A 14341-nucleotide genomic window follows, 5' to 3' on the forward strand; every position below is an offset into this window, starting at 1 on the left:
GTGGAGGAACTGCCTGGGGGGCCACGTGACCGAAGTGATGACGTACACTTTGGGCTCCTTTTGCGCAGAACTGGGCATTGGCTCACAGGGGTCAGGCCCGCTCCTCCCCTTCCTTAACGCCTCCGGCTGCCCCTGGCAACTGCGCCGGTCACTCCGCAGCCGGAGGGAGCCGCGCGGCGATCGCCCCGGAGCGACGCCCAAGGGGAGGGCGGCAGCAAGGCCTGGACGCAGGCGCCGACTCGCGTGACCCTCCGGTGCGCGGGGAGGAGGTGATTCCCGTGAGATCCCGGGCCGAGGCCACCGCGGCCCGGCGCCCGCCCGGGACCCGCAGCCCACCCCGCCTGCCTAGTCCGGTCCCGGCCCTGCAAGGCCCCGCGCTGCCGCGTCCTCTCACCCGGGGAGTCTGTGGCAGGCTCCAGGGGCTGCGGGAACCCTGGAAGGGGCTGGGGACCCCTGCGCGGTGGCGGCCGGGGACCGGAACCTCTCGGGCTCCCCTAGCAGGCTCTGGGCGTAGGCCTAGGCCCGCACAGTGGGTGCCCGAGGGCCTCAGGCCCAGCGTTGCGGGGGTTTTTCTGCCTTTGGGGATAAGCGAGAAGGACCAGAAGGGATGGGGAGGGCAGCGGGCCGCACCTTGGGTGGGCGATTCAATTGCTTAGGGAGGGATTTAGGGCTCAGGAGGGGCCAGGAAGGACCTACTTTTCTTCTTCTTTTTTTAAAATTTTTTAGAGAGTTTTTTAAAATTAATTTATTTATACAAGCACTGGGTACAGTCAGAAGCACGGGAGGGTGAGAGAATTTACCAGAGCCAGAGCGGGGAGCAGAACAGGCGGATTGACCAAAGTACACAGCTGAGGGGAGCAGTGGGCAAGTCAGGAGAGGTCTGCTGTGCAATGTGGGTAGCTTCCTGGCCGCCCGGATCATTCTGTGGTGACTGCCATTAGCTTGATAGCGCTGTCTGAAACCCCTGTGCCACCAGGGAGGCCCAGAAGGACCTATTTCTGCCATCATCTTGCCAGGTGGCCCTCCAACAACCTGTGACTCAGTTTCCAGTGGTGTCCCTGGGACATCATCTACTCTGCAACTGGGCAGCCCCCTGGGAATGCTGTTTTGAAATCCGCTTTTCCACTGGGTCCGGGTTCCCTCAGGCACAATGTCAATTTCTTGCCCCTGGCCAGGCTGGTGGAATGTGTGCAATGCTTTGAACTTCCAGATCAAGGTCCAAGTAAGTGACTACATGTTGAAGATCAGCTCCGGCAAAATGTCGGGTCAGGTGTCCCTGAAAGGATGAGACAGCGTCGGCCAAACTTGAGAACTGAGGGGAGAGGAGTGAGGCAGACATAGACACTCTATTTGGTGCAAGTGTCTCCTCCTGAGGGTCTCAGCTGGTCTTTATATATTAAGGCAAGCGGTAGGATTACATCATCGTATGCATAGAAGCAAAACAGAAACAATCAGTACATTCCTTTCCCATAGACATTTGGCGCCTATGTGTTTTGAGAAAAGAGGTGACCTTTAAAGTTAATAGATAATTAAAACTGAGACTCATTTCAGCCTAAACAACTCCCTAAGACAGCTAATGGTCCTTGGTACATCCCTATCCACCAAGGCTACAATATCAGGAGACTCCTCTATCTATATGGCCTGCAGCTAGAGACCAGTTGCTTCCTGGTTATCAGTTTTCAGAACTTTTTTCTATCTAGAAACTCCTAGCATAATCAACTTTATGAATCATTAGAAGGCTTCTGTACGGAACTCCCATATAAGGAAAATTGTGGCCAGCTCTGGGTTGCTTATCAGGCATGCCCTTGCACAATAATTATTTCCCATTGTCAAGTCGGCCAAATTATTCAGTGCTTAATTTTTAAGAAGATAATTCTCCATGCCATGCATTTACAATATTCTTATACGTATAATTTATTGCCCAATGTATTTGCCGAGAAGTTCTTTCTTATTATGAGCAAGAACAAAAAACAAAGGGATGTTTAATCTTCAGACCCATGGAGTGAGGCTCTTTAAAAAAGTCTTCGGCCCCATGGCGTGAGGCCCTTTTCTTCAGCCCCACGGTGTGAGGCTCTTTGAGCTTCGGCCCTATGGTGTGAAGCCCTTTTCTTTTTTTTTTTTTATTTAAATATTTTATTTTATGTAATTCTTACATCTTTTTTCATCTTTGCACAATGTATGCATTTTCATTTTGGTTATATTCTGCATACAATTGCACCCCCCTCCCTTATTTTGACTCTAGTCCTTCCTTTCCCCATCCCTCCCCCCCCCCCGTAGTGTGTCTCTGTTTTATAGTTGCTTGTTGATTTTGATTTTTACTTTGTATTGATTAGTCTTCTTCCTGGTCTCTTATTTAGGTTTTCTAAATTCCTGCTATGAGTGAGACCATCTGGTATTTTTCTTTTTCTTTCTGGCTTATTTCGCTGAGCATGATCCCTTCTGGCTCCATCCATGTTGCTGCAAACTGCATGTGTTTATCTTTTTTGATTGCTGAGTAATATTCCATGGTGTATATGTACCACATCTTCTTGATCCAGTCATCTATTTTTGGGCATTTGGGTTGTTTCCAAAGCTTAGCTATTGTAAACAGTGCTGCTATAAACATAGGGGTGCAGGTGTTCTTTGGAATTGAGTTTCTGTGTCCTTTGGGTAAATACCTAGGAGTGGAATTGCTGGATCCTATGGAAGCTCTATGTTTAGTAGGTCCAGAAATCTCCACACAGCTCTCCATAGTGGTTGGAACAGTTTGCACTCCCACCAGCAGTGCAGGAGAGTTCCTTTTTCTCCACATCCTCGCCAATATTTGTTGTTGCTAGTTTTTTTTTTTAATGTTTCTTCTCTAATTTTTTTAAAAAGATTTATTTATTTATTTATTTATATAAGCACTGGGTACAGTCAGAAGCGCAGGAGGGTGAGAGAATTCACCAGAGCCAGAGCAGGGAGCAGAACCGAAGGACCGAAGCACACTGCTGAGGGGAGCAGCGGGCGGCAGGAGAGGTCTGCGCGCCATGTGGGACCCTCCTCTGGTGGCCGGGGAGCAGCCAGGGATCAAACCAGCGCTGCAGAGGCTGCGGGCAGCTTTGCAACCCAGCGCTCAACCGCTGTGACACTTGGGAGGCCCTGTTGCTAGTTTTTTTTAATATGTGCCATCCTGGTGTGAGATGGTATCTCATTGTAGTTTTGATTTGCATTTCCCTGACTGCAAGTGATGTTGAACATTTTTTCATATGCCTGGTGGCCATTTGCATTTCTTCTTCAGAGAAGTTTCTTTTTAGCTCTTCTGCCCATTTTTTGACTGGATTGTTTTCTTAGCTGCTTGCCAGTGTCTTATCTGGCTGAGGCAGCAAGACCCACTGCAGCAAGTACAGAACTTCTTGGGCTGTTTCATACAAAACGGTAAAAGTAATTTGTCTCGGGGGGCCTCCCAAGTGGCGCAGCGGTTGAGCGCTGGGTTGCGTAGCTGCCCGCAGCCTCTGCAGCGCCGGTTCGATCCCTGGCTGCTCCCCGGCCACAGGAGGAGGGTCCCACATGGCGCACAGACCTCTCCTGCTGCCCGCAGCTCCCCTCAGCAGTGTACTTCGGTCCTTCTGCCTGCTCTGCTCCCCGCTCTGGCTCTAGTGAATTCTCTCCCCCTCCCGCGCTTCTGACTGTACCCAGTGCTTGTATAAATAAATGAATAAAAATAGATAAATCTTTAAAAAAAAGATTTATTTATTTATGCATACAAGAGCTGGGGTACCGGCCAGAGATGTGGGGGATGAGAGGAGTCACCAGCGACAGAGTGGGGAACAGAACAGGCAGACTGACTGAAATACCCTGCTGAGGGGAGCAGCGGGAGAGTCAGGAGAGGTCTGCTGCGCCATGTGGGTTGCTCCCTGGCCGGCCGGGGATTGAACTCATGCTACAGAGGCTGTGGATGGCTTCACAGTGCGGTGCTTAACCTCTTGCGCCACCAGGGAGGCCCCTCTTCCAGCCTCTGGTGGCTGCTGACACCCTTGTGCTGTGGCCACACCACACCAGCCTCTGCCTCTGTCTCCACCTCGCATGTGTGTGTGTGCTTGTGCACGTGGTTGTGCACACCTGAGCTCACACATGCCAGGAGGCACGGCCATCACCACCTGGCCCCTCGCTAACTCTGTGGATATTTAAATGTCAGGTGCTCTGTGGGACCCGGCAGCCTCCTACTACAAAAGCTTCCTGATTTCTGGTGCCAGAGGCCTTGGAGCTGATGAAACAGGCCGCGCGGGAGTCATCAGGCAGCACCCAGCAAACGCTGCTTATGTCCGCCACGTTCAAGCCTGTGCTTTAAACTGTTGATACCGTCACACCTTCCTGGTTAGTTTTCTCCATGGTCCCTTGCTGCCTCCTCACACCTCCTGAGGATTTGTTGGTTTGCTTTCGCCCCCTAGTCTGGGGGGTACAGTCCCCTGGCACGGGGGTCCCTCCAGTTCTTCTCAGCATCCTCTTGGCTCCCTGGGTGTGCCTGGAAGGCAGAGGTTACTCCAGATGGGTGAAGGACCAGGGGTCCCAGCCCCTGTAGCGGGGCTCTCTTACTGGTTTATGTTTCTCCTTTTCCCAGTTTGCCCCAGACCCTTGGCCTGCCCAGGACACCATGTGCCTGCTGCTCCTGCTGCTGCCCCTGCTGCTGCTGTTCCCGGCCACCGATGCCTACTCTGGGGACTTAAGTAGCCGCAACAGCTCTGTCGGCCAGGGCGTGCCCTCTGAGTCCCATCAAGGTGGGTGGCCTCTCTGGCCAGGCTCTGCTCCACAAGGTGCTAAGATCTCCTCTGCCTCCTGCCAAAAAATTCAGGCTCCAGGCCTGGACTGGGATGGGGCGTGAAGACGGCAGCCCCTTCCCATGGGCCCTGGCTGTGCACCAGCCTCCTTCTACGACAGTGCAGGAGATGGCTCCGTGCCTGAGTCTGCTACCCCCTGGGCAGGGCGCCCCCGGCCTTACAGGACAAGCCCTGGTGCCTTTTAGTCCTGCCCACTTTTCAAGATGTGGTTTAAACATGACCTCCCCTGGTCTCCCCAAGGGGAAAGGAGGGCAGGGTGAGACAGATGTGACTTTGATCTGGATGTTGCCTCTCGTGAGCTTTGTGGCTTCGAGCACCTACTGCAGGGGGCAGCCCCTAAGACCCTCGGTTCCCTCCTCCTGCGCTTGGTGTGGCTTTTGATCACCCTAGTCACTTCGTAGAACAGTGTTCTGAGTTGGTGGTGGCTGTGCGCCTGCGTGGCTGTGGAGTGCTGTCTGGGTTATGACCTAGGGGGACACTGACTTCAGCTGGAGGCCTCAGACATCTCTGCTAAGGAAAGTGGGGGCATGACCTCTCCACTGCCACAGGCCCTGCCACTCCTGTCTCAGAGTCTTCTGTGCAATCCAACACCGGAGCCTGGCGTGGGGGTGGGAGGGTGGCCCTGCTCAGAGGATGCATTCACTGCAGCAGAGCCTCACCTGCACCCCACTCTCCCCCCAGGCCCCCTCAGCAGCAAAAACCTGAAACTGGAAATCCCGAAGGAGCCCCAGTTCTTCCACCCGGGGGACAACGTGACCCTGCCCTGCTGCTACCACTATGAGCCGGCCCTGGCACCCCCCCCAGCCCGTACTCATCAAGTGGTGGAAGCTGTCGGAGAATGGAGCCCCTGACCAGCACGTCCTGGTGGCTGTCGGGCCAAGATACCGCTCCTTTGGGGACTACCACGGCCGGGTACGCCTGCAGCAGGGCGGCCAGGGGGACGCCTCGCTGGAGATTCGGGACCTGCGGTGAAAGGACCGCGGGCGCTACCGCTGCGAGGTTGTTGACAGGCAGGAGGACCAGAGTGGCTTGCTGGAGCTGGAGCTGCAAGGTGAGGCCTAGCTGGGGCCGGGGCCAGGGGGCTGCAGGGAGCACATCCCTGAGCTCGTGAGAATCATTTGTGTGGGGACACAGCAGCAGCCAGAGAAACGGGGCGCCCTCCCACCATTCCTGGGGCTGCCAGGACTGGGATGGGGAAGAAACTAGGCATAGACTGCGCTGGAGACACAGGACCTCTCGGGCTGCTTGTCCAGGCCCACAGGCCTCTCCGGCCCGTAGCCTGGCTGTGTCAGGGACCCTGCCTCCCTCCCCAGGTGAGGTTGGGGTGCGAGGCCAGGATCTCCTCAGACCCCTGGCCGCCTGCTTAGAGGAGAGTCCCAGCAGTCCAGACCCCAAGGAGGACTGCATCCCAGAGATTTCAAAGCCTTCTATGAGGGTGACATTTCAAACACAGATGGTGAATTGTGACTCCAAACCCTGGCCCCCACCCCAGGACCTCCCTGACCTCCAGGGCCCTTCTTCCCTCCCTCCCCAGGTGTGGTCTTTCCATACCAGCCCTGCCAGGGACGCTACCAACTCACCTTCCCCGAGGCCCAGCGCGCCTGTAGGAAACAGGGGGCGGCCGTGGCCTCCTTCGAGCAGCTGTTCCGTGCCTGGAAGGAGGGTCTGGACTGGTGCAACGCAGGCTGGCTGCGAGACGCCTCGGTGCAGTACCCCATCACGCGGCCGCGGGAACCCTGTGGAGGCCTGGGCCTGGCGCCCGGCTTGCGCAGATACGGCCCCCGCCTCCCCCACCTGCACCGCTATGATGTCTTCTGCTTCGCTGTGGCCCTCAAAGGTGAACAGCTGCCCTGCTTGCGCCGGGCCACCTCCATTTGTAGGTCTGTCTGGGGCTCCACCATGGTGAAACCAGTTCCCCCCAACTCTGTGTGCTTTGCTGCTGTGCCTGCTCTGGGCCAGACCAGGATCCCGGCATCACCAAGAGCTGCATTCCATGGGTGATAAACTAGTTAAAGGCAAATTGACCCAGAGCTGTAGACATGCGCTGGCACACAGTAGGTGCTTAGGCAGTGGCTGTGAGGACAAGACACCTGCTTGATCGGTCCTGCCAGTCAGAGGTGGGATGCCACCCAGAGTGCAGCCAGGGGAGGACTGGGGACCCAGACGAGACTGGAGAGCTCCCTACCCCGTGGCTGGTGGGATGGAGCCCCCAGAGAGGGGGTGAGGACTGGGAAGTCCCCCCCCGCAAAGTGCCCACTAAGACACTTAGCATGGCAGCTCTCAGGCTCAGACAGTTGTCAGACTTTAGGGGGCCAGCTAAAGGGGTGATGTCTGCACTGATGATAGGCTCAGCTGTCCCCTGCCCCAGCTGCCATCTCAGCTGCCCTCTCTGCTGCCCGGCCCTCACACCGCCTTTCCTGCAGGGAAGGTGTACTATCTGGAGTACCCCAAGAAGCTGACTCTGGCGGAGGCTTGGGAAGCCTGCTGGGAAGATGATGCCCAGATCGCCAAAGTGGGCCAGCTCTTCGCCGCCTGGCATTTCCAGGGCCTGGACCGCTGTGATGCTGGCTGGCTGGCGGATGGCAGTGTCCGCTACCCCGTGACTCACCCACGCCCCAACTGCGGGTCCCTGGAGCCCGGCGTCCGGAGCTTTGGCTTCCCGGACCCACAGAGCCACCGTTACGGGGTGTACTGCTACCGGCCCCGCTAGGCCGTCTGCCCCCCCACCCCCCGCCACCTCTGGGCCCTGTTTACTGGGTTGGGTGATGTAGATGGCAGACACAGGGCAGGTTTTCTGATCCAGCAGACGGGGTAAGGAGGAGAGGGTCCTGGAGCCCTCGGTGGCTTTCGCAGGCTTTTATTGGGATTTTCCAGGTACACGGCAGGCAGGAGTTCTGGGGGTCAGGGAGTCTGGCAGGCCTCCCAGCCCCCCAGCAAGTCTTCACTCTTTCTGGTCTCTCCGGCGTTCTCTGGTGGTCTCTGCTTCTCTATCTGCTCTCAGGGTTCTGCTTCTCGGTTTCTGCTGGCATCCCCGTGACGCCGCCCTTAAAAGCCCAGTCTATGCCCGGGTGAATCCCATCTACCTATGCCCACCCCCTATTCCAGGTGCCCACCATCAGGTGTGCATTCAGGATCGCAGGGTTCCGTCATCCATCCTAAGGGCGGTGTTACAGGAGAGGAGAGGCGCAGCCCAGACCCCCCAAACCTGCCTGCTCTAAATAGGCTCTGCCATCCGCTGCATCCACACAAAACATATGAGACGTTAGTGGGAAGGAACTTTAATACAATTAGGAAACAACACAGGAAAGGCAAAGAATCTAGTTTCTAAGTGAAGCACCCAAAGTTCCCCGTCCCCTCGTGGGTAAAAGTCCATCCAAGCAGGATTGGCCCAGAGCAAGGCCCCAAAGCCTGCCCCAAGTCTAAAGCACCTTCCAGTGGGGACCCACAGAAAAGGATCAGAAACAACCAGACAAGTCTGAAGGGAAAAGAGTAAAATCAAAATCAAGACAAAACCCACCAATGTCACCTCCCCACGGGTCTCACCCACATCTGTGTCACCCCATCCACGACCAAAAGCTGAGCGTAGATTCTTCACATGTCACTCCATTTCATGTGCCTCCCCCAGGTCTCCTTCTGGCTCCATCCTGCTTCCTTCCTTCCTCAGTCTCCTCTGCAGTTTCTTCTCTCCCTGCTCAGCTCCACCCTCCTTTTGGGTGGGGCAGGAAACCTGGAACCTCCCCCTTTCCTGGGGACCCCCCTGTGACAGTAGGAGGACAGAAAAGTCTAATATCTTTTACCTCACCCTACAGGTGGTTTTTAGATTTTTAGATTTTTAGACTGGTTTCAGGATTTTTAGACTTCTCAGACATTTCTTGAAAAAAAAAATTACTATTTTTGGGGCCTCCCTGGTACGCAAGGGATTAAGCACATCACTATGAATATGATAAAGATGCCAACAAAACTGCCAGCCCAGGTACAATGAACACTCCAACGCAGGCGTCATCAGTAAGTTTGCTGACTTACAGCTCCTCCCCTTTCAAGATTCACGGCCAGGGGCTCAGCATTCTTACCTACTAGGTCGGGCAGCCGGCCAAGCTGGTCTCTCTCCAAGGCCATCCCCGAATGCCTGCATCTTTCCCCCCTTGCCTTGCCCCTTGTCTGGGGACTTTGCCGCAAATGGTTGTGCCTGCTGAAACACGGTGCTCTCAGTGTAATAGGTATGGGTACATTTGTGTGTAAAAGGAACTCTTGGTCTTTATTTTTTAAATATTTGGGAATAGAATAGGCAGATTGACCAAAGTACACTGCCGAGGGGAGCAGCGAGCCAGTCAGGAGCTGTCTGCATGCTATGTATGTTGCTCCCTGGCCGGCAGGGGATCGAGCTCATGCTGCAGTGTCTGCAGACAGCTTCATAGGTTGCTTCTTAAACCTTGCAGCACCAGGGAGGTCCCAACCATTGGTCTTTATATATATATTTTTTAATAGAGGCATGTTATTTATTTATTTGTTTGTTTGTTTTTTTGTTTTGTTTATACATGCACTGGGTACAGTCAGAAGCGCGGGAGGGTGAGAGAATTCACCAGAGCCAGAGCAGGGAGCAGAGCAGGCAGAAGGACCGAAGTACATTGCTGAGGGGAGCAGCGGGCGGCAGGAGAGGTCTGCGCACCATGTGGGACCCTCCTCCAGTGGTTGGGGAGCAGCCGGGGATCGAACCGGCGCCGCAGAGGCCGCGGGCAGCTTTGCAACCCAGCGCTCAACCGCTGCGCCACCGGGGAGGCCCCAACAATTAGTCTTTAAACAGGTGGCTCATATATTTCAGGCTCCCCAGGGCTGGGACCTCATGCTTGAGTAATAAAGCTGCTCCGACCTCACCATTCCTGAAGTACCGCTAGTTATTCCTCTGCCTGGTAAAAGGCTAGAATTTATTTCTACAACGTTTTGGTGTGTTGGCCCTTTGAGCCATCAGATCAGGAGGACGCGGAGTGGGGAAGGGGAAGGAGAGCCAAGGAAGAGAAGCCTGGACTCTGACTTGGTTGCTCCTGCCCAGCCCCCACAATGCTGTCCCAGCCTGACCTCCAAAGGGCTGAGTGAGGCCAGGACTTGGTGCCGACGTCGGATCAGGCGAGGTCCCGGGACCCTGGCTCCCATGTGGCCTACCCAGAGTAGTAGAAGGAGAGGCTGATCACGTCTCAGGGAGGCCTCAAGGGTCTCATTTGGTTTTGGTCAGGAACCTTGGAACTCCCGGAAAAGGAGTGATGGTATGGTTATAACCACAGTGACAGTTGGCATCTCTATCTTAAATGTGTTCTTTTTATCATTATTTAAATAATAGTATAGTTCTATAAAACTGAGGATGTATAAGTTTAATAATGAAAATTTGTTGACTTGATGAGCTTTTGGCACATTTTTGCTGCTTGCTTTAGAAAAACTAAACTTCATTATCTCACCTAAAGGTATGAAACAAAACGTGTTTACGTATGAGTTCTCCAGTATAAAGGAATAAGAGTGTAACAGCACAAATGGTTGTGCCTGCCGAAACACGGTGCTGTCACTGTAACAAATATGGTCACAGTTGTGTATAAAAGGAACCCTTGGTCATTCTTCAAAGAAATAGAACAATTATTGATGAAATTCATATGGAATCACCAAAAACCCCGAATAGCCAAAGCTCTACTGAAAAAAAAAGAAGGAAATGGAGGCATCACACTCCCAGACTTCAAACTCTACTACAAAGCCATAATCATCAAAACTGCATGGTATTGGAACAAGAACAGACATACAGACCAATGGAATCAAATAGAAAATCCAGAAATAAACCCACAGATCTATGGTCAACTAATCTTTGACAAAGGAGCAAAGACTATGCATTGGAGCAAAGAAAGTTTGTTCAATAAATGGTGCTGGGAAAACTGGGTCGCTACATGCAAAAGAATGAAGCTTGACCACTACCTCACACCATACACAAAAATCAACTCAAAATGGATTAAAGAACTAGACATAAGACCTGAAACCATAAAATACATAGAGGAAATATAGGTGAAACACTACGTGATCTGCATATCAAAGACATCTTTACAGACACATCACCCAAAGCAGTGATAGTGAAGAGAAAGATAAACAGCTGGGACTACATCAAATTAAAGAGCTTCTGCACAGCAAAAGAGACAATAACAAAAACAAAGAGAAACCCCACCAACTGGGAGAACATTTTTGCACCCAACACTAATGATAAAGGACTGATCACAAAAATCTGCAAAGAGCTGATGAGACTCAACAACAACAAAGAAAATAACCCAGTCAAAAAATGGGCAGAAGAGCTAAAAAGAAACTTCTCTGAAGAGGAAATGCAAATGGCCAACAGGCATATGAAAAAATGTTCAACATCACTTGTCATCAGGGAAATGCAAATCAAAACTACCATGAGATACCATCTCACACCAGTGAGAATGGCACATATTAAAAAAACTAGCAACAACAAATGTTGGCGAGGGTGTGGAGAAAAAGGAACTCTTCTGCACTGTTGGTGGGAGTGCAAACTGGTCCAACCACTGTGGAGAGCTGTGTGGAGATTTCTGGACCTACTAAACATAGAGCTTCCATAGGATCCAGCAATTCCACTCCTAGGTATTTACCCAAAGGACACAGAAACATCAATTCCAAAGAGCACCTGCACCCCTATGTTTATAGCAGCACTGTTTACAATAGCTAAGCTTTGGAAACAACCCAAATGCCCAAAAATAGATGACTGGATCAAGAAGATGTGGTCCATATATACAATGGAATATTACTCAGCATTCAAAAAAGATAAACACATGCAGTTTGCAGCAACATGGATGGCGCTGGAAGGGATCATGCTCAGCGAAGTAAGCCAAAAAGAAAAAGAAAAATACCGGATGGTCTCACTCATAGCAGGAATCTAGAAAACTTAAATAAGGGATCAGGAAAATGAATAACTATAAGAAAGTGAAAATCAAAATCAACAAAAAACTATGAACCAGAGACACTTTTTGGGGGGTGGGGGCCGGGAGGGGAGGGATTGGGGCCAGAATGGGGCATGTGCAGTTGTATGGGGGAATATAAAAATAAAATTTATTATTTAAAAAAAAAAAAAAAGGAACCCTTGGTCTTTAAACTGGTGCTCAGGCCTTACAGGGCTCCCCAGGTCTGGGATCTCATGCTTGAGTAATAAAGCTTCTTGTGGCCTCACCATTCCTGAAGTACCGCTTGTTCTTCCTCTGCCTGGGTGAAAGGCTAGAATTTATTTCTACAACAATATGGCCAAACAGACTTCTCCTGTCTCGCCCACTGTTCTGCTCCCCACTCTGTCTCTGGTGAATCCTCTCACTCCCTGTATCTCTGGCCTGTACCACAACACTTGTGTGCATAAGTAAATCTTTAAAAAAAATTACCATTTTTGGTACATCCAACAGATCCCAAACCCTCCTTTTATTCAGGTGGGTACCCCAAAGCTTCCCCCTCCAGGAGCCTGCCTGCCTCTCTCCTCTACGGCACTTGGGGTTGATGGGGCCTTGGGGCTCTCTGCCGTCCCTGAGTCCTGCCCCTCTCACCACCCCAGGGGGCTGAGGCCAGGGTGGGCTCCCTGACTTGGCCCGGGGGTGGGGAAGTGCCTCTGGGCTGGGTTTTGGGCCTTAAGTCTCTGGCCCCCTCCTACGTTTTTGCCACGCTACTGATGGCAGCAGGCCCTTGGCACTTGTGAAATCTGGGGAGGAATTCCCCACCCCACCCCCTTCCCTCCTGCTTCCCCTTAGTGGTGTTCTCATTCCCCCTGGCTGGGGAGCAGGCTCAGGTGTGCACTCTCTGGACAGTAAATGGTGCTGTGCCCCTTCCCCTCCCCGGCCTCCTCTGTCTCCTCCAACCCCAGGGCCCAGCTCCCTCCCTGTGGGCGCAGGGGACAGTCTGACCCCAGACATCACAGGCGGGTGGGGTCCATCTCTGGGGGGACCGGAGACCCCGTGGACAGCACCTTCAGGTGACTTGCTTCTGGATTTGCCTCCCCTCCCTCCCGCCGACCCCAGCCTGCTCCCCACTGTCCTCGCGCCCTAACCATGTGGCTGTGCCCCAGAGCATCTCGGAGGCCAGGGGTCTTGGGTCCAGCTCTCTCTGCCTCCCCTCCAGCCCCAGGAATTGGGGCTCTTGCCTCCGTGGAGGCTCCCCTGACAGTCACCTGTTCAGTCGCTGCTGCACGAGGCCCAGCGCCTCCCAAGCTGGCAGGCTGCAGCCACCTCCCTGGGGGCGACACAGATTCCTGGGCCCCCTGGACCTGCCCTCCAGGTTAGCACAGGGCTCCGGATTCAGACCAGGCTCAAGTCTGAACACCATGGACACAGCGGCTCTCCCAGTGACCAGTTCACTAGTGATTGGTTAGCTGGCTGCTGGGCCCGACCTCGCTGCCCCTCGCTCCTCCACTCTTGCTTCAGGGCTGTGGGTAACCTGGTGCATGTGGAGTCACTGCCCAATACTTAACCCACGCTCCTGGAAAGGTGCTGACCCACTCACCGGCCCACTCACCAGCGCCCCTGCATGTTCACACGGGCAGACTCAGCCCCTCAGTCTCAGGGCGGGGGTGGTGCCCACCTGGCCTCCTCTCTCGCAGGTGTGTGAGTCTGGGGAAGCATGGCTGGTGCCCTGTGGTCCCACCCGACAGCCATCGCTAGCGGCCAGCTGGACGGTTACCCCAGGACATGCAAGCCGGACCCCGTTTTCAGGCAGCAGCTGCATCCCCCTTATACATCCCGATTGTCCTTGGGCTCAGTCTGCCCCCACCCCCACTTCCCTTTGAGTGGCAAACTGGGGGAGCAAAGAACGAACTATATAGCAGTCACCCACCTTCTGCAGCTGTTCCTCAACTGTGCCAAATGCACATGTGCACACATTCCTTCGCACACTTACACACGCACACACAGAACCCATCAACCCCTCTGGAAAAGCGCGACAGCATTTGGGGCTGTCTGGGCTGTGCAGATGGGGTTCACACCAACGCGGGCATTTGATCGGGGTGCCTCCCTGCCACCACCCCTCCCAAGGGGCACTCAGGGCCCTGGCCCACGGCTGCCTTCTCCTTCAACCAAAAAAAAGAAGGGAAAAGAAAAGAAATCCGTCTCTTCCAATGTCTTTATTATTATTATAATTATCATAATCTTCAGTTTTCAAAAATATAAATAGGTGTGCGGAACCCTGGTGCCTGCACGGTCCCGGGGGTGGGGGGAGGGGAGGGGTGGGGGGCACCCCCACTGGGAGAGACGGGTCCCCCACCCAGCCCTGCCGAGATCGACACCTGCTGGGGTGGCAGACTCTGGTGAGAGGTGCTGGCCGGGGGACCCGCAGAGGGACCGCCCCCACACAGCTGGGACCCCCGGTGGCTGGGGCCAGTCCGGGGGAGCACACGCAGGCGGCGCCCTCAGCTCCTTTCCCTCCAGTACATTCGCTGCGGTTCTGGCCTCCGGGCCTCAGGCCTCGGCGGAGCCCTCCTCCCTCCCCCAGCTCTACCTGGAGGTCAATGAATGGCCATTGCACTGCTGTCCATG

The 14341-nt window shown here is 53.9% G+C and overlaps 1 protein-coding gene across 1 annotated transcript; it reads left to right on the forward strand.

Moving 5' to 3' along the window:
- Window positions 1-232: 232 nt before the first annotated feature.
- On the forward strand, window positions 233-7506 carry HAPLN3 (hyaluronan and proteoglycan link protein 3). Its single transcript, XM_037511437.1, is given in 7 exon segments — window positions 233-254; window positions 4157-4335; window positions 4580-4736; window positions 5478-5590; window positions 5592-5847; window positions 6331-6633; window positions 7220-7506. Coding segments are annotated over 5 exon segments (1083 nt in total). The 5' UTR covers window positions 233-254; window positions 4157-4335; window positions 4580-4612.
- The last annotated feature ends 6835 nt before the right edge of the window (window positions 7507-14341 follow it).

The sequence above is a fragment of the Talpa occidentalis genome, unplaced genomic scaffold, assembly GCF_014898055.3.
Source record: "Talpa occidentalis isolate TD23 unplaced genomic scaffold, MPIMG_talOcc4v2.1 talOcc4.14, whole genome shotgun sequence".
In the NCBI taxonomy this organism is placed as follows: Eukaryota; Metazoa; Chordata; class Mammalia; order Eulipotyphla; family Talpidae; genus Talpa; species Talpa occidentalis.